This window comes from Leucoraja erinacea, chromosome 34 (assembly GCF_028641065.1).
Source record: "Leucoraja erinacea ecotype New England chromosome 34, Leri_hhj_1, whole genome shotgun sequence".
Taxonomy (NCBI): Eukaryota; Metazoa; Chordata; class Chondrichthyes; order Rajiformes; family Rajidae; genus Leucoraja; species Leucoraja erinaceus.
Window position 1 is genome coordinate 19,655,129 of NC_073410.1, and position 26,941 is coordinate 19,682,069.

Sequence of the window (26,941 nt, forward strand, 5' to 3'; positions counted from 1 at the left end):
AAAACTGTGAGGCGCTGAGGGTCAAGACGGTCAATGGGCAGATCTGGAACCACCTGGGGCAGCAGATCAGGGCTCAGGAAGTTAAAATGTAGCGAGTCCTGAAGCTCCATTCAGCAGCCGTCACCGCCTTTGCTCGGTCCGTTGGGAATGAAGACCTGACCATACCCCAACAGGATGCCCTCGCACTGATGTGCAGCACCACCTACGAGTTAAACAACCTACGGCGCGACAACATCAGGCCGGCCCTCAACCCAACATATGCGGGCCTCTGCAAGGCTCCAGCGCCCGAACGGGAGGCGCTGCTATTTGGCGCAGACCTGGCCAAAAGGCTGAAGGAGCTGGAAGAGGCGGCTAAACCTGTAGGCCTCATGAGGGCAGGGCCAGGACCGAGCAGGGTGAAGACACCCAGTTGGCAGCACGCCTCGGCAGCCACCAGCAGGTACCGAGCTGGTGAAAGCCTGGTGACCGCCTCCCACTACCCCCAGAGCTCTTTTTTAGAGCGGGGCCCAGGGCGGAGCCGTGGAAAGATGCGCCGCCCCACCGCAGCACCAACACGGACAACCTTGGGCCAAACCCACCGAAAACGACCCCACAAGTAAACATGGAGGTAGGTGGGTCTGGTTCCTGTCAACATACACAGACAAAGGGTGTAATATTAACAGGAGGACGTTTGAGGTTTTTCAAGCAGGTTAGGTGCTCCCTTACTAATAATAAGCTTATACTCAACAGTATTAGTGGATACAAAATTGAGTTCAAACCAGGCGTAGAACCGCCAGTTCAGCACATGCCCCAAAGGGTATTCCTTCCCTCAGCAATTGAGAAGGTAGAAGGACAAGCTGAACTTGATCGGCTCGTGGCTAAAGGCATCATCAAAATGACCACACACGAGCCGCAAGAATTTGTATCAAATATTTTTCTCAAATCCAAAAAAGATGGTGGATGTCGCATTATTATTGATCTGACGTCACTTAATCAGTCTGTTGAGTATCAACATTTCAAAATGGAGACATTTGTGACTGCCAGACAACTGATCTCCAAGGGATACTACATGGCAAGCATAGACATCAAGATGCTTACTATTTGGTACCCATTCATAAAAATTATTATAAATATCTGAAATTTATCTGGATGGGCCGGCTATGGCAGTACCGAGCCTTGCCCAATGGGTTAACGACAGCTCCCAGACTATTTACGAAAATTCTTAAAGTGGCCATGAGGAAATTGAGAGAACTAAAACATTTAGTCGTGGCCTATCTGGACGATGTTCTCATATTAGAAAGAACAAGGGAACAAGCTGTCGCAGGAGTTTTAGCCACTAAGCAACTCCTTGAAGCTTTGGGATTCATCATTCACCCAGATAAATCAATATTGGAGCCTACTACTAACATGGACTACCTAGGCTTCACTATTGACACTATTCATATGACTGTCACTCTGCCCAGAGACAAAAAAGTTTCACTCATCGAAGCTTGTAACCATTTGATTGCTACACCGCAACCTAGGATACGGCATGTAGCCAGAGTTATTGGCTCTATCGTAGCAGCATTCCCGGCTGCCCAACATGGGCCCTTGCATTATCAAAATTTACAAAGAGCAAGGACTCATGCATTACGTCTTAATAGGGGACATTATGACCGCAACATGGAATTACCCACTGAAGCTAAATCAGAACTGGTGGGTTGAAAATATCTGGCACAGTCACAGTCCTATCGCCGTAACCAATCCTAACATAATCATTACAACGGATGCCAGTGCTTTAGGCTGGGGAGCTACTAACTCCATAGACAGCACGGGTGGCAGATGGACTAACTCAGAGGCATCGCTACTACAATCACTGGGCATTAATTTTTTGGAAATGCTCGCGGCCTTTTATGGGCTAAAAGCATATGCTTCTGATATGCGGCACGTGCATGTTAGAATTATGATCGACAACACTACGGCGGTATCTTATATCCAGCACATGGGTGGCATAAAATCAGTATCATGCGACAAATTAACTGCTATTATCTGGCAATGGTGTGTCGAGAGACATATTTGGCTATCAGCTGCCTATTTTACCAGGCAAGCTAAACTTAGTGGCGGACACCAGGTCACGAAAATTCAATGACAACATCGAATGGATGTTGGACCCAAAATTATTTACTAAGATTGTCAAGCAATATGGTACGCCAGATATAGATTTGTTTGCATCTAGGTTAAATCACCAACTACCCATGTATGTGGCTTGGGAACCAGACCCAGAGGCAGCAGCGGTAGATGCCTTCACGCTGGATTGGGGGAATTTCTTTTTCTATGCTTTCCCTCCCTTCTGCCTCATCAGTCGGGTACTCCAGAAAATTCAGGCAGACTCAGCCTTTGGCATTCTGGTCGTACCCGACTGGCCTACCCAACCATGGTTCCCAATGTTCCACGACATGGTGGTAGAGACACCTATGGTTCGGCATCCCTGCGAGTTTCCACCAAAAAGCAGTACCTGACCTACATCAGGAAATGGGAACAGTACTGTCTGGAAGCAGGGACATCCTACAAGACGGCTTCGATCTCGGATGTGCTGGAGTTCCTGGCCCACCTGCACCATGACCTCAAGATGAGCTACAGTGCCATCAATACAGCTCGGAGCGCCCTGTCCGCATACCTCATGCCCATAGGACAGCATAGTGTCGGATCCCACCCTCTGGTCATCAAACTCCTTAAGGGGATCTTTAACACCAAACCCCCTACAGCTAGATACACCCATATGTGGGATGTGAGTGTAGTTCTTACACACCTTCGAGGTTGGCCTCCGGTGGGATCCCTGAGCCTGGAACAGGCCACTTATAAGACCCTTATGCTAATGGCGCTTGTCTCGGCTCAGAGGGTTCAGTCGCTGCACCAGCTAAATCTGAACTACATGGTGACCACCCCAGATACCATTACTTTCACCATGCCGGGGTTGGGAAAACAAAGTAGACCAGGTACATCCAACTCCCCGTTGATCTTCCGGGCATACCCTCCAGAACCCAGGCTGTGTGTGGTGACCCACCTTCATCATTATCTAGACACTACCCAAACACTTAGAGGGGGAGAGAAAGCCTTATGGGTTAGCCACAAAAAGCCTTTTGGACGGGTTACCAGCCAGACTTTATCCAGATGGTTAAAACAGGTCCTCAACATGGCAGGGATTAACACAGATGTTTTTAAATCCCATTCAACCAGGGCAGCGTCCACCTCAGCGGCGGATAGGATGCAGGTTCCCCTAGACAACATCCTCAGAGCAGCGGGATGGTCAAGGGAATCGACATTCCAAAGATTCTACAGAAACCGCTGATGGAACCGGACGTCTTTGCGGAAAGCATTTTAGAAACCGCAAAGTTATGATTTAAAGCCCAGGGGAGCTATTTTTTGTTATAGTTAATAAACATTTCTTTTATAACTAAACAAACTTGTTGGTCTTTAGATACCACTTCCTCCCTCGATGATCTTTCGGCAGTGAGTGATATAACTGTTACACGGTTTGAAATCACAGACCTTTGAAGTCTTCACGTAGTCACTCACGTGACTCCGAAGTAAAATAGTAAGATTAAACGAGTACTTACCAGTACGAAGTTTGATCTGTATTTTATGAGGAGTTACGATGAGGGATTACGTGCCCTCCGCTCCCACCCTCATTATATAGATCAAATTCGGACTAATGTCTCGTTGGTCTTTACTATCTTTACTTCAACTAGTGTCTATCTGTGATTCCACACCGCTGCTTGGAAGTATGCCGCGCCTGCGCGCTGGGTGGGTTCTTCACGTAATCCCTCATCGTAACTCCTCATAAAATACAGATCAAACTTCGTACTGGTAAGTACTCGTTTAATCTTACTATTAAATTCAAAATAATTTAAAAAAATAGAACAGGGACAGGCTCTGTGGCTCACCATGTCTGTGCCGAACATGATGTCAAGATAAACCCATTGCTTCTGCCCACGCATAATGCATATCCCTTCATTCCTTGTTTCTCCGTGCCGACCAAAAGCCTCCTTAGCACCATTATATCACCACCACTCCTGGCAAAGCTTTCCAAACATCTACTGCTCTCTGCGTAATAATGTGCTTTGTAAACCTTCTTTAAACTTCCTCCTTTAAACTTTAAGCTATTTGCTTGAATATTTGACATCTTTGACTGGAAAGGACCCTGATTATCTACCCTAACTCTGCCTCTCATCATTCTTGTATACTTGTATCAGGTAACCTTTCAGTTTCCATTGCTTCAGAGAAAACAATCCAAGCTAGTTCAACCTCCTCTTAAATCCAATATTTTCTCATCTAGGCAACATAATGGTGAACAACTTTGCATCTTCTCAAAGCCTCCACATCCTCCCTGAAGTTGAGTGACTCGAGCAAAGGTTTTATATACAGTGCCCACATTTATTTATTTGCCTCAGTACTCCACTATTTGAGATTTGTAATAGAAAAAAATCACATGTGGCTAAAGTACACATTGTCAGATTTTAGTAAAGGCCATTTTTATACACTTTGGTTTCACCATGTAGAAATTTCAGCAGTTTTTATGCACAGTCCCCCCATTTCAGGGCACCGTTCTATTTGAGACACAGCAATGTTAATGTAAATGAAAGTAGTCATGTTTAGTATTTTGTTGCATATCCTTTGCATGCAATGAGTGCTTGAAGTCTGCGATTTATGGACATCACCAGTTGCTGGGTGTCTTCTCTGGTGATGTTCTGCCAGGCCTGTATTGCAGCCATCTTTAGCTTATACTTCTTTTGGGGGCTAGTCCCCTTCAGTTTTCTCTTCAGCATATAAAAGGCATGCTCAAATGAGTTCAGATCGGGTGATTGACTTGGTCACTCAACAATTGACCATTTTTAAGCTTTGAAAAACTCCTTTGTTGCTTTATCAGTATGTTTGGGATCATTGTCTTGCTGTAGAATGAACCACAATGAGTTTTGAGGCTTTATTTGAACATGAGCAGATAGGATGTGTCCATACACTTCAGAATTCATTATGCGGAGCCTGGGATCTTTTGCCGAGGATCGCCAGTCTTGGAGCTCCGACCGCGGGGCGTGTGGACTTTAACTCTGTGAAGCAGCAGGTCTCCGGTAAGAAGCGGCCGACTTGGGAAGTCCATCCCACAGAGTGTTCCGATCCGTCCCGACGCCGGAGTTTCCATCATCCCGACACGAGGGCTTGAACAAGCTCCCGGTAAAAAATTAAGGTCCCTCAGTCTGAGGTTGGCCTGGTTCCAGACAAGATCCTTAGAAGCAGACAGCGAAGGTAAGACTACGTGTAAAGGATTGGCTTGTGTATTGGAAATGAGTAAAGCATTGGCCACGGCAGAATTAAAGAGGTTTTGTCACAATTAAAGGATTGGGCATGGCAGACTATTAAGTTTTTGTCACGATGTGTATTGGAAAGACTGGTGTCTTGAAAAGAAGTGTATTGTCTTGAGGAGACAGTGTTTTGAAAAGAATTGTGAATTTGCTACCGGAGAGAGTAGCCAGGTTGGGCTTTACAGACTGCAACGGTTTGTTACAAATAAAAGATTGGGCTTAACAGGCTGAAAAAGTTTGTGAATCTGCAGATCATCAAGGATCACAGAATATCGAATTATAAATTGACCAAATGTCTCAGTAATGTGTCTTGACGAGTAGGAGGCATATGGAATGTGGAAACTATTGAAGGGAGGAGGGGGAGGGGGGGGGGGGGGGGGGGGGAGGGGGAGGGGGAGGGGAGGGGGGGGGGGGGGAGGGGGAGGGGGAGGGAGGGGGGGGGGGGGGGGGGAGGGGGAGGGGGGGGGGGGGAGGGGGAGGGGGAGGGAGGGGAGGGGGAGACTTTTACTGTCCTTTACATTCCTGGCCAGCTTCCCTTCGTACTTCATCTTTTCAGCCAGTATTGCCCGTTTTGTTTCCTTCTGTTGTCCTATGAAAGTTTCCCAATCCTCTGGCTTCCGGCTGCTCTTTGCTGTGTTATACACCTTTTCTTTAAGTTTTATTCGATCCCTAACTTCTCTTGCCAGCCAGTTGCCTCCTACTCCCCTCAGAATCTTTCTTCCTTTTAAGAATGAAATGATCCTGCGTCTTCCGGATTATGCCCAGAAATTCCTGCCATTGCTGTTCCACCGTCATTCCTGCTAGGATCCCCTTCCAGTCTACCTTGGCCAGCTCCCCTCTCATGCCTTCATAGTCCCCTTTGTTCAACTGCATCACTGACCCTTCTGATTTAACGTTCTCCTTCGCAAATTGCAGATTAAAACTAATCATATTATGATCACTACCTCCAAGCGGTTCCTTTACCTCGAGTTCTCTTTATCATATCTGGTTCATTGGACAACACTAAATCCAGAATTGCATTTTCTCTGGTCGGCTCCATTACAAGCTGCTCTAAGAATCCATCTCGGAGGCATTCTACAAACTCTCTTTCTTGGGGTCCTGAACCAACCTGATTTTCCCAGTCTACCTGCATGTTGAAATCCCCCATCACCACAGTGGCATTACCTTTGTTGCATGCCATTTTTAACTCCTGCTGCAACTTACACCCTACATCCGGGCTACTATTTGGGGGTCTGTACAGAAAGAAGATATGAGGTTGCTTTGGCAAGTAAGGTGAAAGTAAATCCAAAGGGTTTCTACAGCTATATTAATAGCAAAAGGATAACGAGGGATAAAATTGGTCCATTAGAGAGTCAGAGTGGACAGCTATCTGCAGAGCCAAAAGAGATGGGGGAGATATTGAACAATTTCTTTTCTTCGGTGGTTACACAGAAAAGCTGGAGAAACTCAGCGGGTGCAGCAGCATCTATGGAGCGAAGGAAATAGGCAACGTTTCGGGCCGAAACCCTTCTTCAGACTGATCAGGGGTGGGGGTGGGTGGGGACAAGAAAGGGAAAAGGAGGAGTAGCCGGAAGGCTGGAGGGTGGGAGGAGACAGCAGGGGAGCTGAGGAAGGGGAGGAGACAGCAAGGACTAACAGAATTGGGAGAAGTCGATGTTCATGCCCCCGGGGTGCAGACTCCCCAAACGGAATATGAGGTGCTGTTCCTCCAATTTCCGGTGCTGCTCGCTGTGGCCATGGAGGAGACCCAGGACAGAGAGGTCGGAGACGGAGTGGGAGGGGGAGTTGAAGTGCTGAGCCACCGGGAGGTCAGCTAGGTTATTGCGGACCGAGCGGAGGTGTTCTTCGGTATTCACCAAGGAGAAGGATATTGAATTATGTGAGGTAAGGGAAACAAGTAGAGTAGCTATGGAAACTATGAGATTCAAAGAAGAGGAAGTACTGATACTTTTGCGAAATATAAAAGTGGATAAGTCTCCAGGCCCAGATAGGATATTCCCTAGGACATTGAGGGAAGTTAGTGATGAAATAGCAGGGGCTATGACAGAAATATTTCAAATGTCATTAGAAACGGGAATAGTGCCGGAGGATTGGCATACTGCGCATGTTGTTCCATTGTTTAAAAAGGGTTCTAAGAGTAAACCTAGCAATTATAGACCTGTTAATTTGATGTCATTGGTGGGGAAATTAATGGAAAGGATACTTAGAGATAATATATATAAGCATCTGGATAAACAGGGTCTGATTAGGAACAGTCAACATGGATTTGTGCCTGGAAGGTCGTGTTTGACCAATCTTCTTGAATTTTTTGAAGAGGTTACTAGGGAAATTGATGAGGGTAAAGCAGTGGATGTTGTATATACGGACTTCAGTAAGGCCTTTGACAAGGTTCCACACGGAAGGTTGGTTAAAGAAGGTTCAATTGTAGTTCAATTGAAGGTTAATGGTGGAGTAGCAAGATGGATTCAACAGTGGCTGAATGGGAGATGCCAGAGAATAATGGTGGATGGTTGTTTGTCAGGTTGGAAGCCAGTGACTAATGGGGTGCCACAGGGATCTGTGTTGGGTCCACTGTCGTTTGTCATGTACATCAATGATCTGGATGATGGTGTGGTAAATTGGATTAGTAAGTATGCCGATGATACTAAGATAGGAGGGGTTGTGGATAATGAAATAGATTTTCAAAGTCTGCAGAGAGATTTATACCAGTTGGAAGAGTGGGCTGAAAGATGGCAGATGGAGTTTAATGCTGATAAGTGTGAGGTGCTACATCTTGGCAGGACAAATCAAAATAGGAAGTACATGGTAAATGGTAGGGAATTGAAGAATGCAGGTGAACAGAGGGATCTGGGAATAACTGTGCACAGTTCCCTGAAAGTTGAATCTCATGTAGATAGGGTTGTTAAAGAAAGCTTTTGGTGTGCTGGCCTTTATAAATTAGAGCATTGAGTATAGAAGTTGGGATGTAATGTTAAAATTGTACAAGGCATTGGTGAGGCCAATTCTGGAGTATGGTGTACAATTTTGGTCGCCTAATTATAGGAAGGACGTCAACAAAATAGAGAGAGTACAGAGGAGATTTACTAGAATGTTGCCTGGGTTTCAGCAACTAAGTTACAGAGAAAGGTTGAACAACTTAGAGCTTTATTCTTTGGAGCGCAGAAGGTTAAGGGGGGACTTGATAGAGGTCTTTAAAGCGATGAGAGGGATAGACAGAGTTGACGTGGATAAGCTTTTCCCACTGAGAGTAGGGAAGATTCAAACAAGGGGGCATGACTTGAGAATTAAGGGACAGAAGTTTAGGGGTAACATGAGGGGGAACTTCTTTACCCAGAGAGTGGTGGCTGTGTGGAATGAGCTTCCAGTGAAGGTGGTGGAGGCAGGTTCGTTTTTATCATTTAAAAATAAATTGGATAGTTATATGGACGGGAAAGGAATGGAGGGTTATGGTCTGAGCGCAGGTATATGGGACTAGGGGAGAATATGTGTTCGGCACGGACTAGAAGGGTCGAGATGGCCTGTTTCCGTGCTGTAATTGTTATATGGTTATAGTGTCATCTTGCCTTTACAATTCCTCAACTCAATCCAGTGACTCTTACCTCGTCAGTCCCTATGTCTTCCCTCGCAATGGGCTGAATACCCTCCCTCATCGGCAGAGCTGCCCCCCCCCCCTCCTCTGCCCACCTGCCTGCCCTTTCTCTAGGGTGTATAACCCTGAATATTAAGTTCCCAGGCCCAATCCTCCTGCAGCCACATCTCAGTAATTCCAACAATGTCATATCTATCAACCTCTCCCTGAGCCTCAAGCTCATCTACTTTACTTCTTATACTTCGCGCATTCATATACAATACTTTTAATTTCTTATGCATCTCACCATTCACATCAATCCCTATTACACTTGGCCATACTCTCCTATCCCTTTGTGAGCTTCCTTTCCCGTTAATTCTGGACACATTCACCATCCCTTTACTCTCTTTCCCTTTAACTCCGTCCTCGACTATTCCATTTGACGCCCCTTATTCAGTTCCAGAGTCAAAGTCAATTGGAGGGACTGTTCAGAACTCTGATAACAGAGGGCCACAGTTGCATCCTGGACATGCATTCAAGTCACAGCGTTGTTTTGAATGAGGGACAGTGCCCATCCAGTAGAAATAAAGACTCAATGGAGGAAGTTCTGGATGGTTCAATAACCCTTTCACCTTGGAATGGAGCAGTGACTGAAAATGGTGCGAGTGATAATATTGCGAAGAATCAACCTGTCCCAGTATTAGCAGACTTTCAGCCTTGCACATACAGTGGAGCCACTCATGGTTGGTGGATGTGGACAACTGGGAATCCCCACTGAAGAAGGATATAATCCTGAATATACAGAGTGCTCTTGGGAAAACATTCAGGTACAAGATGCAACTCAACCATTAAATGTGAAAAAAACGGCAAAGTTAAAGGGTAAAGCAGTGGATGTTGTCTATATGGACTTTAGTAAGGTCTTTGACAAGGTTCCTCATGGAAGGTTGGTTAAGAAGGTTAAACTGTTGGGTATAAATGCAGGAGTAGCAAGATGGATTCAACAGTGGCTGAATGGGAGAAGCCAGAAGGTAATGGTGGATGGTTGTTTGTCGGGTTGGAGGCAGGTGACTAGTGGGGTGCCTCAGGGATCGGTGTTGGGTCCTTTGTTGTTTGTCATGTACATCAATGATCTGGATGAAGGTGTGATAAATTGGATTAGTAAGTATGCAGATGATACCAAGATAGGGGGTGTTGTGGATAATGAAGAGGATTTCCAAAGTCTACAGAGTGATTTAGGCCATTTGGAAGAATGGGCTGAAAGATGGCAGATGGAGTTTAATGCTGATAAATGTGAGGTGCTACACCTTGGCAGGACAAATCAAAACAGGACGTACATGGTAAATGGTAGGGAATTGAAGAATACAGTTGAACAGAGGGATCTGGGAATAACCGTGCATAGTTCCTTGAAGGTGGAATCTCATATAGATAGGGTGGTAAAGAAAGCTTTTGGCCTGTTAGCCTTTATAAATCAGAGCATTGAGTATAGAAGCTGGGATGTAATGTTAAAATTGTACAAGGCATTGGTGAGACCAAATCTGGAGTATGGTGTTCAATTTTGGTCGCCCAATTATAGGAAGGATGTCAACAAAATAGAGAGAGTACAGAGGAGATTTACTAGAATGTTGCCTGGGTTTCAACAACTAAGTTACAGAGAAAGGTTGAATAAGTTAGGTCTTTATTCTCTGGAGCGCAGAAGGTTAAGGGGGGACTTGATAGAGGTCTTTAAAATGATGAGAGGAATAGACAGAGTTGATGTGGATCAGCTTTTCCCTTTGAGAATAGGGAAGATTCAAACAAGAGGACATGACTTCAGAATTAAGGGACAGAAGTTTAGGGGTAACATGAGAGGGAACTTCTTTACTCAGAGTGATAGCGGTGTTGAATGAGCTTCCAGTGGAAGAGGTGGAGGCAGGTTCGTTGGTATCATTTAAAAGCAAATTGGATAGGCATATGGATGAGAAGGGAATGGAGGGTTATGGTATGAGTGCAGGCAGGTGGGACTAAGGGAAAAAAGATGTTCGGCACGGACTTGTAGTGCTGAGATGGCCTGTTTCCGTGCTGTAATTGTTATATGGTTATATGGCAATGAAGCATCTTGTTCTCTCAGAAATGATGCTGCGGATGGATTGGAATCCAATGATCTTTCTGAAAGGTATTTATCAAGTGAAGATGATAGAGAAATAAAAGTTAAGAATGGTTCTTCAGATGAGTCTTTTCAACCATATTGGAAGAAGAAGAGTAGGTTACCAGTTAAGCAGTGCAATATTAAGGATGTGAAGAAACAATCTGGACAAAACGTGGCCGGAAACCAAAGTCAAACTAGGAAAGGGACGATTTCCCCCCCGTGTATTGATGTCAGTATAACGGTTGCTGTGCTGTTTACAGAGGAGTTGACGGACTTAAGAAACACATAAAAGAGCAGCATGAAGAGAATGAGAACTGGTTGCCATACCATTGGTTTGGTGGACTTTGGGGTACTGTGATACATTATGGCTCTATCATTCTGCTCATCATTGCTCTAATGCTTGGGACCATTGTGTCTACCGCCCGAGGACTGTGAATGTTATCATGTTTGATAGAAAGGAAGGAATGAAAGAGCTGATAGTCAAATCTAAAATGGAGTCGTTCGTCTACAAAAGCATGATCTAGTCGAACTAAAGAATGGCTTGGTGCCAAGTCTGAATGACTTTGTAAATTATATGCACACAATATGGAAGACAGGTTGTCTTTTCAATAAAGAAATTAAGATGCAATCCTGCAGTAACAACATGTGCTTCTTCAAGGCCATAAAGAAGTCAAGATTGAAAAAAAAAAATACCTGACGCTCCGGAGATAAGTAATAACTTATTGGACGAGCTTGATTTGGACCCAGCTTCTCTTATATTCTGAAAGGCTACAGAATCTTCAGTCGAGCCATATTCAGACTTGGTAGGAGTGTTTTACTGATAAGAAAAATGTATAATTATGCTAACTCGCCTTTGTTCTGTGAGTGGGAGCCCGAGAAGCACTGAGCAATGTTTGTTCTCATTGTAGATCTTTTGCCACTCCCGTCTGACAAATCAATTAAAGATTGCCATGGTTTTACCTTTAACAGTTTTGTTGCTATAAAACGTTGACATTTCTACCCCCCTCCCCCCCCCCCGGTTGGTGCTGAGCAACTCATATTTTGCTTGGGCAGCTTACACGCCAGCAGTATGAACATTCATTTCTCTAACTTCAAACAGCCCTTGCCTTCCCTCTCCATCCCCTCCCCTTCCCAGTTCTCCAACCAGTCTTACTGTCTCCGACTACATTCGATCTTTATCCCGCCCACTCCCGACATCAGTCTAAAGAAGGGTCTCGACCCGAAATATCACCCATTCCTTGTCTCCAGAGATGCTGTCAGACCCACTAACCTACTCCAGCTTTTTGTGTCTGTCTTCCACTTATAAGTGCTGCCCATTCCCTATCTGGCATTAAATGCCATTTACCCGTCATGCCAGTGCCCAAAGACCTCAGTTAGTTGCCTAACAATGCCTCCATTTTAAACTCCTCATCGACATTTAAACTCCTTCACTGATTTTCCACCTCCACTTTGTCATCTCTCGAAGTGTGTGCAACCAGCTCAAGACTCATTGGCCCACTGTTGTCTGTTGCCCCTCCAACTGCCTCAGCCCCATATTCTGCAACTGTCCCAACACCCTGCAATGTCCACACTTTTAAGACTTCATTTGGCTGCATCTTGACTCTTCTCCCAATACCCCGACAGATAAAGGCCTTAACATAACAGACCTACTAATTGTGCCCCGTTATCTCACCTTTATCTCTGATTCAACTCGTTTGATAACACATGTGCATCACCTCGGAGTTTCTTCCCATGTCTATATTTACTGCGAGGTGATAATGGTGAGTATTACCTGCAGATATCCGATGTTTCCTTCGCTGCTTCCCAAGCCGCCGAGAATTAACGGATAATGGCAGTCGAAGTTTGTGACAAATTCAAAGGGTACGTTCTCGATCTCAACTCGCACGTACATTCCAGGTCTGAAACCTTCGTACTGAACCCGGGTCTCGTCAGTTTGGTCATCAAATTCTGCCCGATTAAGCTTTGAGAGGAAAATAAATAATGTGAAGCAGCAACAAGATGCTGGATAGTGCAGAGATTACAGGCACTCCCCGACCTGCGTAAGGATTACATTCTATGAACCATTACATATCGGATGTCACGTACGTCAGAATCACCAACTCTCGCTGTTGGGGCATTTTCTGTGGCTCACAGTTCACATGATAGTAGCAGATTTAGCCATTCGGCCCATCAGGTCTACTCCATTCAAACATGGCTGATCTATCTCTTCCTCCTAACCCCATTCTTCTGCCTTCTCCCCATAACCCCTGACCTGTACTAATCAACTAAACCACCCTTCTAGGTGAGCACCACCACCATTGCCGCTTGATTCGCATGTAAACTTGAATGATGGTACGTGTTGTGGATATTACGGCCTGCCTTGATTGCAGTAGGGAATGAGTACAGAATAAATGTTTCAAATTTAATCAAACTACAAGGAACCAGAGCTCAATGATCAGGAAACTAATAAAAGGTTAAACCTTTAAATAAGAGGCAGAGTAATGAAAACAATGAAACTCGAATAGCCAGTGAAAGAGTAACTGCACAAATCAGGCATTCTAAAAGATTTGATATGATTTAGATATGGTTTAGTTTAGTTGAGAAATACAGCGTGGAAACAAGCCCTTCGGCCGACCAAGTCAGCACTGACCAGCGATTCCTGTAAACTAGCACTATCCTACACACTTGGGATAATTTACCATTTTTGCCGAAGCCAATTAACCTGCACGTCTTTGGAGTGTGGGAGGAAACCGGAGCACCCGGAGAAAACTCACACAGGTCACAGGAAGAATGTACAAACTCCATACCGACAGCATCTGGAGTCAGGATTGAACCTGGGTCTCTGGCGCTGTAAGGCACCAAGTCTACCACTGCACTACCATGAACTTGATTGTTTGATTCCTGACTTGCCATATTAGAGCCGGTGCAGAATTGAAATCTGAATCTGTATTTGTACCTGTGCTTGCTTCTGCATTTCATCTTTCAGATCACTGAAGTAAGTGGCATCCCCATCGTCATACTCAACGTCAAACATTTCCTTCAATTTCCGCTTCTTCGCCAAACGCCTGATTTGTTCTTCCTCCTCCTTTGGGTTTCTGGGATCATTGTTGTCTTCGTCATCTGACATATCCTTTTCCTGGTGTGACAAATAACGTTAGATTCAGTTTTAAAACTAATTGTTATATGTATAGGAGTTTCAATTTTTGCCTTTCCACCGGCAAGCCTGGCAGTGATGAATGTTTGCGGTTCTGGTGGTCCCTGGGACGTGGGTTCAAGACTTCAACATCAACTCCTTATGTGCAAACTGAGACTAAAGTTGGCATACATTAAGCAGGTTAACATATACTCCAAAGCAACGAGAATCCTGAACAGAGTAAATAATTCTGGCTTGAGACCAGCTTAAAGGATACTAATCTGTAATGCTAATCCTCTTTCTATTTTCATAGATGCTGCATGACTTGCTGAGTCTTTCTGTTCCATTCTATTATTGGTGATAAATAGGCTTTGTCATCACATGCTACTTCCAACTTTTACTTCCATTAATTGGATTAATACATGTAAATGTCATGCCTTTCACATGTGATTCATCGCATGAGTTCTGGTCACCCCATTACAGGAGAAATATGGGGGCTTTGGAGAGGGTGCAGAGGAGGTTTACCAGAATGCTGCCTGGATTAGAAGGGTTTCAGCTACAGGGAGAGGCTGAATAGACCGATTATTTTCTCTGGAATGTTGGAGTTTGAGGCGAGATTTGATAGAAGTATATAAAATTATGAGAGGAGTAGTTAGTGTAGACATTCTGAATGTTTTTCCCAGGTGGAAAATAGGCAACACTAGAGGGCATACCTATAGGGTGACAGGGGAAAGGTTTAATGCGATTCCTTTTTACAGAGTAGTGGGTGCCTGGAACACATTGCCTGGGGTGGTGATGGTGGCAGATACGATCATGGCATTTAAGAGGCTTTTAGATAGGCATATGGAAGTCAAGGAAATAACAGGATATGGCTAATGTATAGGCAGATGTTCATGTTCAGCACAACAAAAATCAAGGGAAGGGAATGGGAATTAGACTGGGCATGGGAAAATCTTTAGAAGTATTTGGGAACCAAGCAAGCTATGTGCTGCATCATGTAGGATTAATAAACCAACAGAAACAACAATTCACAACTTATCCCCTCAAAAGCTACCCTTAGCCCTCCACTTCATTTTTCTTTGGGATAAATGCCAAAGTTATTTTTATCTTCTTCCTGTCATCAATCCATTGGCATAATTTGTACTTTCTGCACAGGATAAAAGGGACCCAAACAACGCAAGACATTGCATGTCATTTCCTTTTACACTTTACACCCTGTGAAAACATGGAGATCGTTATTTGCCTCTGAAGACAATTATTATTAAAACAATCCGTTCTCAAACCGAGCTAAGCCATGGCCTTTAAATTCCACTGTCTGCTCTCCTAACTCATTCAAAGCCCACTATCAATCAAGCTTTATCTTTAAACTACCGTTGCCCTTACCACAGTCACGCATCCTCAAATTTCCCTAACCTTAAATTCCCGCTTTGAAGCCTTCAGCCCAAAATGCTTCTTCCTAGACTATGCTGCACTAATTGGCCACTTCACTGTAATGATCCATTCACAAAGACCATGTCAGAGCATGGAAACAGGCCACTGCCCAAGGAGTCCATGCTAACCAGTGGCCATCTATCTGCGCTAATCTCATCTCCCCGCCCATGGCCCATACCCAGGCGATTGCAGCATTCACCCAGAAACTTCTTCAAGGCATTCAATGACCACTTATTAGCCACTGCCTTGGGCAGCACTTTCTGGATATTCACCACTCCGACCCGCCAGCCTTCAACATCTTGAAACCACGGTCTGTGGAGCTTCTAGCCGCGGGCACGGCGGGGACTTAATTACCTACTATCCGGAGCAGGATCCCTTGCCGGGAATCCCTGAAGAGCTCCGACCGCTGGTCTGTGGCCTACGTCATCCTGAAGCCATGGTCTCCGGTAGGGAAGCACCGATACGGGACTTACCTACCAGATGAGAGGGCCTGTACATCTGGCCGCCTGCATCGGCGACTGCAGAGGTTATGGCCCAGACCATGAGGGAAAATGGAGGAGGACTGACTGTACTTTGTGTCTTCCACCACAGTGAAGAATGCTGTGGTGGATGTTTGTGTTACATTTTTATTGTGTATTGTGTATTTTTTTTAATTGTACTGCTGCTGGCAAGTTCATTTCACTGCACTTTATTGTGTATGTGATGAATAAATCTGATTGATTGATTGACTCTCTAGGTGGAAACAATCCCCCTCAGATCCCCTCTGAATCTTTACCCTTTTCCCCCAAATCCATATCCTCGTGTTTTATCTACCTCTCAGATGGGGAAACGTTCCTGCATTTAACCGCTCATAACTTTATGGACCTCAATAAGATACCCTGAAGGGTCTCAACCTGAAACATCCCCTACCCATGTTCCCCAGAGATGCCGCCTGACTTGCTGAGTTACTTCAGCACTTTAGATCCTTCTGCATATTAACCAATGTCTGCAGTTCTTTGTTTCTACCCTCTGAACCTCATGGAGAACAGACCTTGCCTCTCCAGTCTCTCCAACACAGGAAACATAAGATCATAAGTGATAGTAGAGTTTTGCCAATCAGCCCATCAAGTCTACTCTGCCATTCAATCATGGCTGATCGATCTCTCCTAACCCCATTCTCCTGCCTCTTCCCTGACACCCAAAACATCCTGGTGAATCTCCTCTGCCCAGCTCCATCAAATATCCTGATCAACCAGCGTGACTACATTGAAGATGCATTGATTTTCTTGCGTACAATAAAACAGTGTATACACCCATACACATTTTCATTGTTTTCAAAAGATTAATCTTAATATACTTAAACCCTAACCTCCTGGCTTTGCTCGTGTTGCCCCTCATGAACCTCTCCCGTCTCTAAATCCTCGAATGCTCCATATACAGAATCTGGAAACAAATGGAAGGTGTAAAAACTTTGCAAAGTATAAGAGACTGTAACATTATCACTTTATGATGATTGCTAATAATCAGAAGATATTTTCAAATACTACCAGGGCAACTGGGAACTTTAAATTCAGATAAATAATATTAAATAAAAATCTAGTAGTTATGAAGTTGCTGGATTATGATTAAAATCCATCTGGTTCAATGTAGTCCTTCAATGAGGTAGTCAGTAATACCGCACAGAAACGGGCCGTTTGGTACAACTTGCAATCTAGTTCAAGGTGCTTACTGAACTAATCCCGTTTGTCTACATTTGGTTCATATCTCCCAAACTTCTTTCCTTCCATGCACCGGTGCAAATGTCATTTAAAGATTGTAATTGTACCCACTGTGTTGAAAAACTTACTTCTCAGGTCTGTTTTAAATCTTCCAATCTTATCTAATGCCTATGCCCTCTAGTTGACTCCCCTACCCACGGGAAAATACAATGAAAATCCATCTTGCCTATGCCTCTCATGATTTTACAAATCTCCGTAAGGTCTTAACCGCTTCCGCTCCAGAGAAAACAGGCTCCGCCTCTCCGAACTTCTTATAACTCGAGCCCTCCAGTCCCGGCAACATTTTTTCTGCATTTTAATAGTAAGATTAAACGAGAACTTACCAGTTTGAAGTTTGATCTGTATTATATGAGGAGTTACGATGAGGGATTACATGAAGAAGCCCGCTAGGACGCATGCGTGTCATTCTTCAAAGCAGCGGTGTGAATTCACAGATAACTGTAATGACTAAACATAGTAAGATTAGAGAAGAGGTACCAGTTAAGTATATGATCAGGGTGGGAGCGGAGGGCACGTAATCCCTCATCGTAACTCCTCATAAAATACAGATCAAACTTCAAACTGGTAAGTTCTCGTTTAATCTTACTATTTTACTTCGGAGTCACGTGAGTGACTACGTGAAGATTTCAAAGCTCTGTGATTTCATGCCGTGGAAACGAGTCCATGCACACGTCTGCCTTGACTGTGGGAGGAATAGTGTTAACATAATTGCACATGATTCGTTATTGAAATCATAAAATTTATTAACACAAATTATAACCCCATTTATGGGTTTTTAAATTAATTTACAGAATTTAAATTTTTTTCTGCAAATGTTCCAGTTTTCCTCACTGGCTTATTATAAAATAACTGGAAAGTTCTTTCCCCTGACCATCCTGCTGCTTCGAGGACTTGGTCCATGGGCACATCCAGTTGTACTGCTGCCGATGTAGCTGCAGCCCTGGTGGAATGAGATTTGAACACGTTAGTATCCACCCCAGCCTGCGTCAGTAACTGTTTCAGCCATCTCGAGATCGTCTGGACCGTCACTTTTTTGTGAGGTTTCTTATGGCTGATCAGCAGTCCCTTCTCATTGCCTCTTAGGATTTTTGTTTTCTCCATGTATAGTGATGGATGTTTAACTATACAGAGGCGGTCATCTGCGGGGTATGACCTAAACTGGATATTGAGGCCTGCTGATACCTGTCTGTTCTGTTTTACTAGTTCGTAAATATGGAACGTAATATCGTCAGGTGAGGAGGTCATGTTGTCCAGTCTGTGCAGTGACTGAACCCTCTGTGCCGTGACCAGTGCCATTAACATGACTGTTTTTAACGTTAGTCTGTATAGGGACAGGGTAGATGCTGGTGACCAGTTCCTGAGTGCTTTCAGGACAATGCTTACATCCCATATATGGGAGTACCTGGTTTTTGGGGGGTTTGTGTTAAATATTCCCCTCATGAGCTTTGTTACCAGAGGGCGAGTCCCTACCGTGTAACGCTCTGTCCCTTGCCATAGGTATGTCGACAGGGCACTTCTGGCGCTGTTGATGGCACTGTAGCGGAGCCCCTCATCATAGTGGAGGCCTGCCAGATATTCCAGAACAGATGGGATGTTGATATTTCTGTTGGTGATTTTGTTCTTATGGCAGTACGTTTCCCACTTTCTGATGTAGACCAGATATTGTTTCTTGGTTGATTCTCTTTGGGCCGCCGAGATGATGTTTGCTGTTCGGTCCGTGAGTCCCAGTTGTAGAAGCGGTGTCTTTAAACTCTACAAATTAACAGGTTCAAGCTTTTATGGCTTGGATGGCTATCCCCTGTCACGGGATGTAGTAGTAGATCTGGTCTGTGTGGGATTGTAATACATGGTTCTAATACCATGTTTTGCACCACTGGGAACCATGGTTGAGTAGGCCAATCGGGTACTACCAAAATACCAGACGCAGAGTCTTGTTGTATTTTCCTTAATACCCGACTGATGAGGCAGAAGGGAGGGAATGCGTAAATAAACCATTCCCCCAATGCAATGAAAATGCATCTGTGGCCGCTGCCCCAGGGTCTGGTTCCCATGAAACATAGTTAGATATCTGGATGATTAGTCTGGATGCGAAAAGATCGATATCCGGTGTACCATATTTTGCTGTATCGGTTTGTAGTACCATCGAAGGGTTACTGACAATGATTGGGTTGGAACAAAGCCAGATGTTATCTATCCACCATTTTGATTCCGTTTTGGCTTGGATTGGTAGTCTCATAGGTCTGTCAAAGTGACCTGCATTAATTTTTAGAGCTTGAATTTAGGCTCTCTGTAAGTTTTGGTAATGTAGGGGTCCAAATTGTATGGCTGGGAAAGCAGCCACCATTTTACCAATTACTTTAGCTACCAATCTGATGGATGGGTTTCTGATGTCAATGAGGTTGCTGCATACCTCCATTATTTCTCTGGCCTTTTCCTTAGGTAGTGTCACTGTCATGTGAACTGAATCAATGGTAAATCCCAAGTAGTCCATAGTAGTGGATGGTGTTAGTTTAGATTTAACTGGATGGATGATAAATCCCAGTTGTTCAAACAACTGTTTTGTGGCTGTTACCGTTAGTATGGCCAATTCCAAAGTTATGCCCACAATGAGTATGTCATCTAAATATGCCATAATCATGTGGTTGCGTTTCCGTAGAAACGCTAGGGCTGGTTTCAAGATTTTTGTGAACAGCCTGGGGGCTGATGTTAGCCCATTTGGCAGTGCTTTATATTGCCATGTTGTCCCATCCAGTTGAATTTTAAGTAACATCTGTGGTCACCTCGTATGGGTACTGAATAGTAAGCATCTTTTAAATCGATGCTAGCCATGAAGTACCCTTTGGAAATTAGTTGCTTAGCAGTAACAAAGGTTTCCATTTTAAAGTGAATATATTGTACAAATGTATTCAATTTTGTCAGATCTATGATGATGCGACAACCACCATCTTTTTTGGTTTTGGTAAATATATTGGACACGAATTCTAATGGTTCGTGTTGCGTTAGCTCAATTACACCTTTTATGTAAAGCCGTTCCAGTTCAGCTTGTGCTTCTGTTTTCTCCCTATCAGAGAGCACAAATTTTCGGTTTGGTTTATGTTGGACTGGAGGGCTGTTTTCGTGTATAAACTCTATGGTATATCCCTGGATACTGCTTAAGACGTAAGTATCGGTTGTTAGCATGCTCCATGCATTCAAGAACCAGTATAGTCTTCCCCCAACCTCCATGCTTCCCATATTATTTGGGGAACCAGACCCACCTACCCCCATTGTTACCAGTGGCAGGACTACTTCTTCTTGAAGTTCTTCCGTTGCTGTGCTGGTGCTTGGTTTTTCGGGTTGGTTACTGGTGTTGTTGGGGTTCCCCGCATTTTCCAGGAAGGCCGGCCTAGGCCATGGCCTAAAAAAGACATGTTTGGAGTGCCGTGCCCTCGAGCTCTCACCAGTTCCGCTGGTGGGTGCGCAAGGGTGCAGTCGTAGGCTGTGGTGGGTTTTTGCAGGGTGGGTTGTTCCTTTTATTAACCCTAAAGTTTTTGCTTCTTCGTCTAGCTCCTTTACCTGCTTAGACAAGTTGCCTCCGAACAGGAGAATGGATGGTTTGGTGGCACCAGGTTTACACAGTCCCGCGAATTTAGGATTGAGTGTCGGTTGTATGGCACTTTTTCTGATGCTGTTTAATTCGTGCTGCGTATTGCAGAACAGTGCCAGCGCGTCCTGTTGATCTTGGGACATAACCCTGTCGTCCACAGTGCGGGCAAATGCCGTTATTCCTGCAGTCAGCAATTTTAGGACTTTTTGGATTTTGACGTCCATGCTTCTGACCCCTGGTCCGATATGTTTCCAGATGCAGCTGTTAATAATTGGGACGTTTAGGGAAATGCAGTTGCCTGGTGCCATATGTCTTCCTGTCGTATCCACTACAGCCTGTTCTTGTAGCTGGTGCAGTGACATATAGTCAATGCTGGCAGCAAGCTTTGGCTCCAGGTTTGCCCCAGTTTGTTCTGGCTGTATGAAGTTTGCCACCATATCCAGCAAGTTGTCTTTGTCCTGCACCCCATGCACACTTGTTTCTTCCGCGGACCCCTCTTCCAAGTCAGCCCAGAACTGACTTGAGGTGCTCGCCTCTGATAAGGTGGAGACATCATGCAGCCCTTGGAAAGGTGCTGCTGTGGGTTTGATATAGGGCCCACAGTGGCCTGACTCCAAATCGCGGAGCCGGTCACGCTGGAGCAAATGCTCCAAACACCGTTCCATACGGGTCCAGCGCTCTCAGTTGCTGGCCTCCCGTGGTGTATCAGAGTCGGACTCCTCCGAGTCCATGACTCTGTTTGTTTTGTGTTTTGCCTTGCCGCTCGGCCGCATTGATTTGGCCGGTGCGGCGGCTACACAGGGCACAGCTGATCCCACTACGGGTGATCTTAGTGCCGACGGCTGCTTTTGCTGGCTGTCCGCTCCTTCACGGTCCTCCCTGACCAGCTTCGTCGCAGCCCTCGTTGTCTTTTTACCTTTCTCCATTCTCTCTGTAGTGGGCAAAAAGACCGCAGAGTAAGAACCTTACCTGCAATAGCGGCTTTTTAAATTGCCGCCGCGGGGGAACGTCCTTCCACCGCGTGACGTTTCGCAATGCGTGTAGCGAAATGACACGCATGCGTCCTGGCGGGCTTCTTCACGTAGTCACTCACGTGACTCCGAAGTAAAATCTTAATCTCATCCTTCCCATAGGATGGTAAGCAGAACTGCACACAACACACCAAGTGTAGTCTCACTGATGGCTTGTTAAATTCTATCTGCCATTTCAATCACAGATTGTCTAGAAACAAGAATCCTGAACAATGCAAAGAACAACTAGGACTGGTCAACAACACGTTGTTTAACAACACGTTGTTTACAGCATCCGCTGCTCTAGATGTTAGCTGATTTACATCGGGAAGACTAAGCGTAGGTTGGGCGATCGTTTTGCCGTACACCTCCGCTCAGTCCGCAATAACCTACCTGAACTCCCGGTGGCTCAGCACTTCAACTCCCCCTCCCATTCCCAATCCGACCTCTCTGTCCTGGGTCTCCTCCATTGCCAGAGTGAGCAACACCGGAAATTGGAGGAACAGCACCTCATATTCCGCCTGGGTTGCTTGCGTCCGGATGGCATGAACGTTGAATTCTCCCAATTTTGCTATCCCTTGCTGTCTCCTCCCCTTCCTTAACCCTCGAGCTGTCTCCTCCCATCCACCCGCCCTCAGGCTCCTCCTCCTCCCTTTTTCCTTCCTTCTCCCCCCCACCCCCCATCAGTCTGAAGAAGGGTTTCGGCCTGAAACGTTGCCCGTTTCCTTCGCTCCATAGATGCTGAGTTTCTCCAGCTTTTTTGTGTACCTACGGTCAACAACACACTCCACACAAGAGAGGCCACACTGCACAGCTCTCCTCATATTCTCAAAGATCGAGACGCACAGCATTTGGAAGAGATTCTGATGAGACAATTGCACCAATTATACACTAGGCTGGCCACCGCAAGATCAGTGGCTGGTTAGGATTGAGCTTTCCAATCAGGCAGGAGCACTATAAAGAGCAACTATCACTGTCTGGCCACGTGGTGAGAGAATAGTCGTGGCAAAAACTGCACGTCAATTCCTCGCCAATCCACAGTTACCCGTCTGAGAAGATTTTGCTCATTGTGTCTTCCAAATGCGTTCCCATCAACAACAGGTCCACTACCAGGCAACTGATGGTCCAGCCTCCCCCTTTAATCCGGACAAAATTCCCTCCTCGGAAGTCCCCCTGAAAATGTGGCACCAGGTGAGGCGGCCGATCTCAACCTCATCAGGATTTTGTGCCGATTGGCAGGTTGAATTTGCCTGCTGCCGTCGGTGTTCTGGAATCCGTCCTGGACCGAGCCGACAGATCCATTCTCATAGTCAACTTCCATGGCCAATCGGCAGGTCAAATTTGCAGCCTGTGGCCGGGGCTCTGGATCTGCCAGATCCCTTCCCATTACCGACTTTGCGGGCCAGTGTCTTGGTGCCCCGAGGTCATGACCTCTGTTGCTCCTGCATAATCCAGAAAGGCTCTGGAGCCAGGGGTGCCGGGAAATTGGTGCTGGACTTGATATAAAAAAATGTAAAAACACCTTCTGCACTTGCCTGCAATTTCAAAAACACCCAAAACCATCCATGATGGTCAGAATCTTTCTCCCACGGTGGAGGTATTGTGGACCAGAAGACATAACGTTAGGTGAGAGGGGCAAAATACTGAGGAGAATTGAGCAGTCAAATTCCTTGCATTTTTACTCAGAGAGCAGCAGGTGCCTGGAACAGGTGGTGGTGGAAGCGGTTACAATCGTGGCATTTAAGGTGCTTTTTGATAGACACATGGATTTGCAGAGAATAGGGGGATTATGTCAGGCAACGGAGATTAGTTAAATCTGACAAAGCCACAAAATGTTGGAGTAACTCAGCGGTTCAAGCAGCAGTATGTTCTCCGGGCATGCTGTCTGACCCGCTGAGTTACTGTAGCATTTTGTGCCTTTCCTTGGTAAACTAGCATCTGCAGTTCCCTATTTCTACACAGACATTGTGGATCGAAGGGCCTGTGTTCCTCTACAGTTGTACAGGTGGTGTTGTGGATAATGAAGTTGATTTTCAAAGTCTACAGAGAGATTTAGGCCATTTGGAAGAGTGGGCTGAAAGATGGCAGATGGAGTTTAATGCTGAGAAGCGTGAGGTGCTACATCTTGGCTGGACAAATCAAAATAGGACGTACATGGTAAATGGTAATGAGTTGAGGAATGCAGTTGAACAGAGGGATCTAGCAATAACTGTGCAGTTTCCTGAAGGTGGAATCTCATGTAGATAGGGTGGTAAAGAAAGCTTTTGGTGTGCTGGCCTTTATAAATCAGAGCATTGAGTATAGAAGTTGGGATGTAATGTTAAAATTGTACAAGGCATTGGGTAAGCTAATTCTGGAGTATGGTGTACAATTTTGGTCGCCTAATTATAGGAAGGATGTCAACAAAATAGAGAGTACAGAGGAGATTTACTAGAATGTTGCCTGGGTTTCAGCAACTAAGTTACAGAGAAAGGTTGAACAAGTTAGGTCTTTATTCTTTGGAGCGCAGAAGGTTAAGGGGGGACTTGATAGAGGTCTTTAAAATGATGAGAGGGATAGACAGAGTTGACGTGGATAAGCTTTTCCCATTGAGAGTAGGGAAGATTCAAACAAGAGGACATGACGAGAATTAAGGGACAGAAGTTTAGGGGTAACATGAGGGGGAACTTCTTTACTCGGAGAGTGGTGGCTGTGTGAAATGAGCTTCCAGTGAAGGTGGTGGAGGCAGGTTTGATTTTATCATTTAAAAATAAATTGGATAGGTATATGGACGGGAAAGGAATGGAGGGTTATGGTCCGAGTGCAGGTAGATGGGACTAGGGGAGAATAAGTGTTCGGCACGGACTAGAAGGGCCGAGATGGTCTGTTTCCGTGCTGTAATTGTTATATGGTTATATGGTTGTATGTTGTATGATGAAGCTACCATTCAGCTGTCAACTCCTTTACGACTTTGACATTTACTTCCTTCACCAATGGGGCTGTGTCTACTGTGTGTTTCCAGAAAATGCACCAGAGCTAAACTTGTCACAGATGCTCCTCCCAAACCTTTCTTCTCCCCCTGCTCTTTCAGTACCACCTCTGAATTGAAGATGGGTCATTTGCCATGTGCTGTGAGATGATATGGAGTGGGAGGTGATTGATAGTATGGAAGGTTGGTAGATCAACCATCTGGGTGACACAGTGGCTCAGCGGTAGAGTTGCTGCCTTACTGCGCCAGAGACCCGGGTTCGATCCCGACTACGGGTGCTGTCTGTATGGAGTTTTACGTTCCCTCCGTGTCCTGCGTGGGTTTACTCCAAGATCTTCGGTTTCCTCCCACACTCCATAGACGTACAAGTTTGTAGGTTAATTGGCTAGGTATAAATGTTTTTTTTTTAAATGGTCACTAGTGTGTATAGGATAGTCTTAATGTGCGGAGATTGCTGGTCGGTGGGCCGAAGGTCCTGTTTCCGTTCTGTATCTCTAAACTAAAAATCAGGAAATGGCATGCTCCTTCCCCACTGACGCCAGGCTTGCGGATCCGTGCAGGGACTCGAGGTTCACAGTACCATTGTGAATGCTGCTCCTCCAGTGTCAGCAGGCAAGGTTTTCCATACAGTGTGGTGGCGATATGGAACAAGCTGCCGTTGGAACTGGTAGAGGCTGGTCCAATTATTATGTTTAAAAGACGTTTGGAGAGATCATTGGAAAGGTTTTGAGGGATATTGGCAAAATGCTGGGAAATAGGACTAGCTTAGATGTAGGATTTTTTACCACATGGAAGAGTTGGGTGAAAGGCTGATGCTGTATAACTCTATGGGCCATGGATTACAACAATTCAGGAGGACTATTTCAAGTTATCGAAAAGCACCTTGACCTTTTGCCTTTGTTGCCAAAGTTACCTCTCAGATTCCTATTAAATCTTTCCCCCTCACCTTAAACATATGGCCTCTCGTTCTCAATTCCCCTACTCTGGGCAAACGACTGTGTGTTTAAGGCAATCTATGCTGGTGAATGCTTGGAATAGAGCACCTGTATCTCAGTGTGTAGTGTTGGAGCACAAGGCCTCCCCAGTGACGTTGAGCGAGTGGAACAAGGGGCTTACTTACTGCTGGAGGTGTTAGCTCCCTGCATGATGAGTGGCATTGTTACTACCTGGCAGGCTGAGGGCATCCAGTCCAAGAAAAGTGTACAAAATCATGAGAGGTATAGATCAGGTAGATGCACAGAGTATTTTGCCCAGAGTAGGGTAATCGAGAATCAGAGGACATAACTTTAAGGCGAGGTTAAGATTTGATGGGAACCAGAGGGGTAAGTTTTTTTTATACAAAGAGTTGTGGGCGTATGGAATGAGTTGCCAGAGGAAGTAGTTGAAGCAGGGACTATCACAACGTTTAAGAAGCATTTAGTCCGGTACATGTATAGGACAGGTGGGACTAGTGATGATGGGGCATGTTTAGAGTTTAGAGAGTTTCCTTTATTGTCATTCAAACTAAACAAGTTTGAACGAAAGTGCGTACCTTGCAGTCATGACAGAAAAAAAAGCAACAGAAGACACAATGAACACAGTTTAACACAAACATCCATCACAGTGAATCTCCAGGCACCTCCTCACTGTAATGGAACGCAAAAAGTCTTAAAGTCTTATCTCTTCCCTGCTTGTTCTCCCGCTGCGTTGAGGCGATTCAGGCTTTCGATGTTGGGCTCCCCGCCAGGTGATGGTAAGTCCCGCGGCCGAATCCAAGCTCCGCGAACGGGCCGATTCAAACTCCGCGGCCCGGGGCGGATGAATCTGTCACCCTCCAGTTCAGAGGACGAAGCTGTTATTACGGGAGCTCCCGAGAATCGGTCACCAACCTGGGGCCTGCAAGCTCCCGATGTTACCTTCCACAGGGCCCGCGGCCAGAGCCCCCGAAGCTCCGAAGTCGGGTCGCAGCAGAACCACCACAGCCTCCGAAGTCAGCCAGATGGTGAGTCCACCGGCTCTGCCACCGGAGCCTCGAGGTCGGTTCCAGTTGGAGGCCGCCAGCTCCACGATATTAGGCCTCAGAGCAGACG

The 26,941-nt window shown here is 45.4% G+C and overlaps 1 protein-coding gene across 2 annotated transcripts in view; it reads right to left on the reverse strand.

Moving 5' to 3' along the window:
- The window catches only part of bms1 (BMS1 ribosome biogenesis factor), a 120,737-nt gene that overhangs the window by 28,529 nt on the left and 65,267 nt on the right, over window positions 1-26,941 (reverse strand). For both annotated transcript variants that reach the window (XM_055661955.1, XM_055661957.1), the window contains exons 14-16: window positions 16,900-16,973; window positions 13,944-14,123; window positions 12,780-12,968 (exon numbers count right to left, since the gene is read on the reverse strand). In XM_055661955.1, the coding sequence (XP_055517930.1) occupies window positions 12,780-12,968; window positions 13,944-14,123; window positions 16,900-16,973 (443 nt within the window). The remainder of the gene's footprint in view (window positions 1-12,779; window positions 12,969-13,943; window positions 14,124-16,899; window positions 16,974-26,941) is intronic.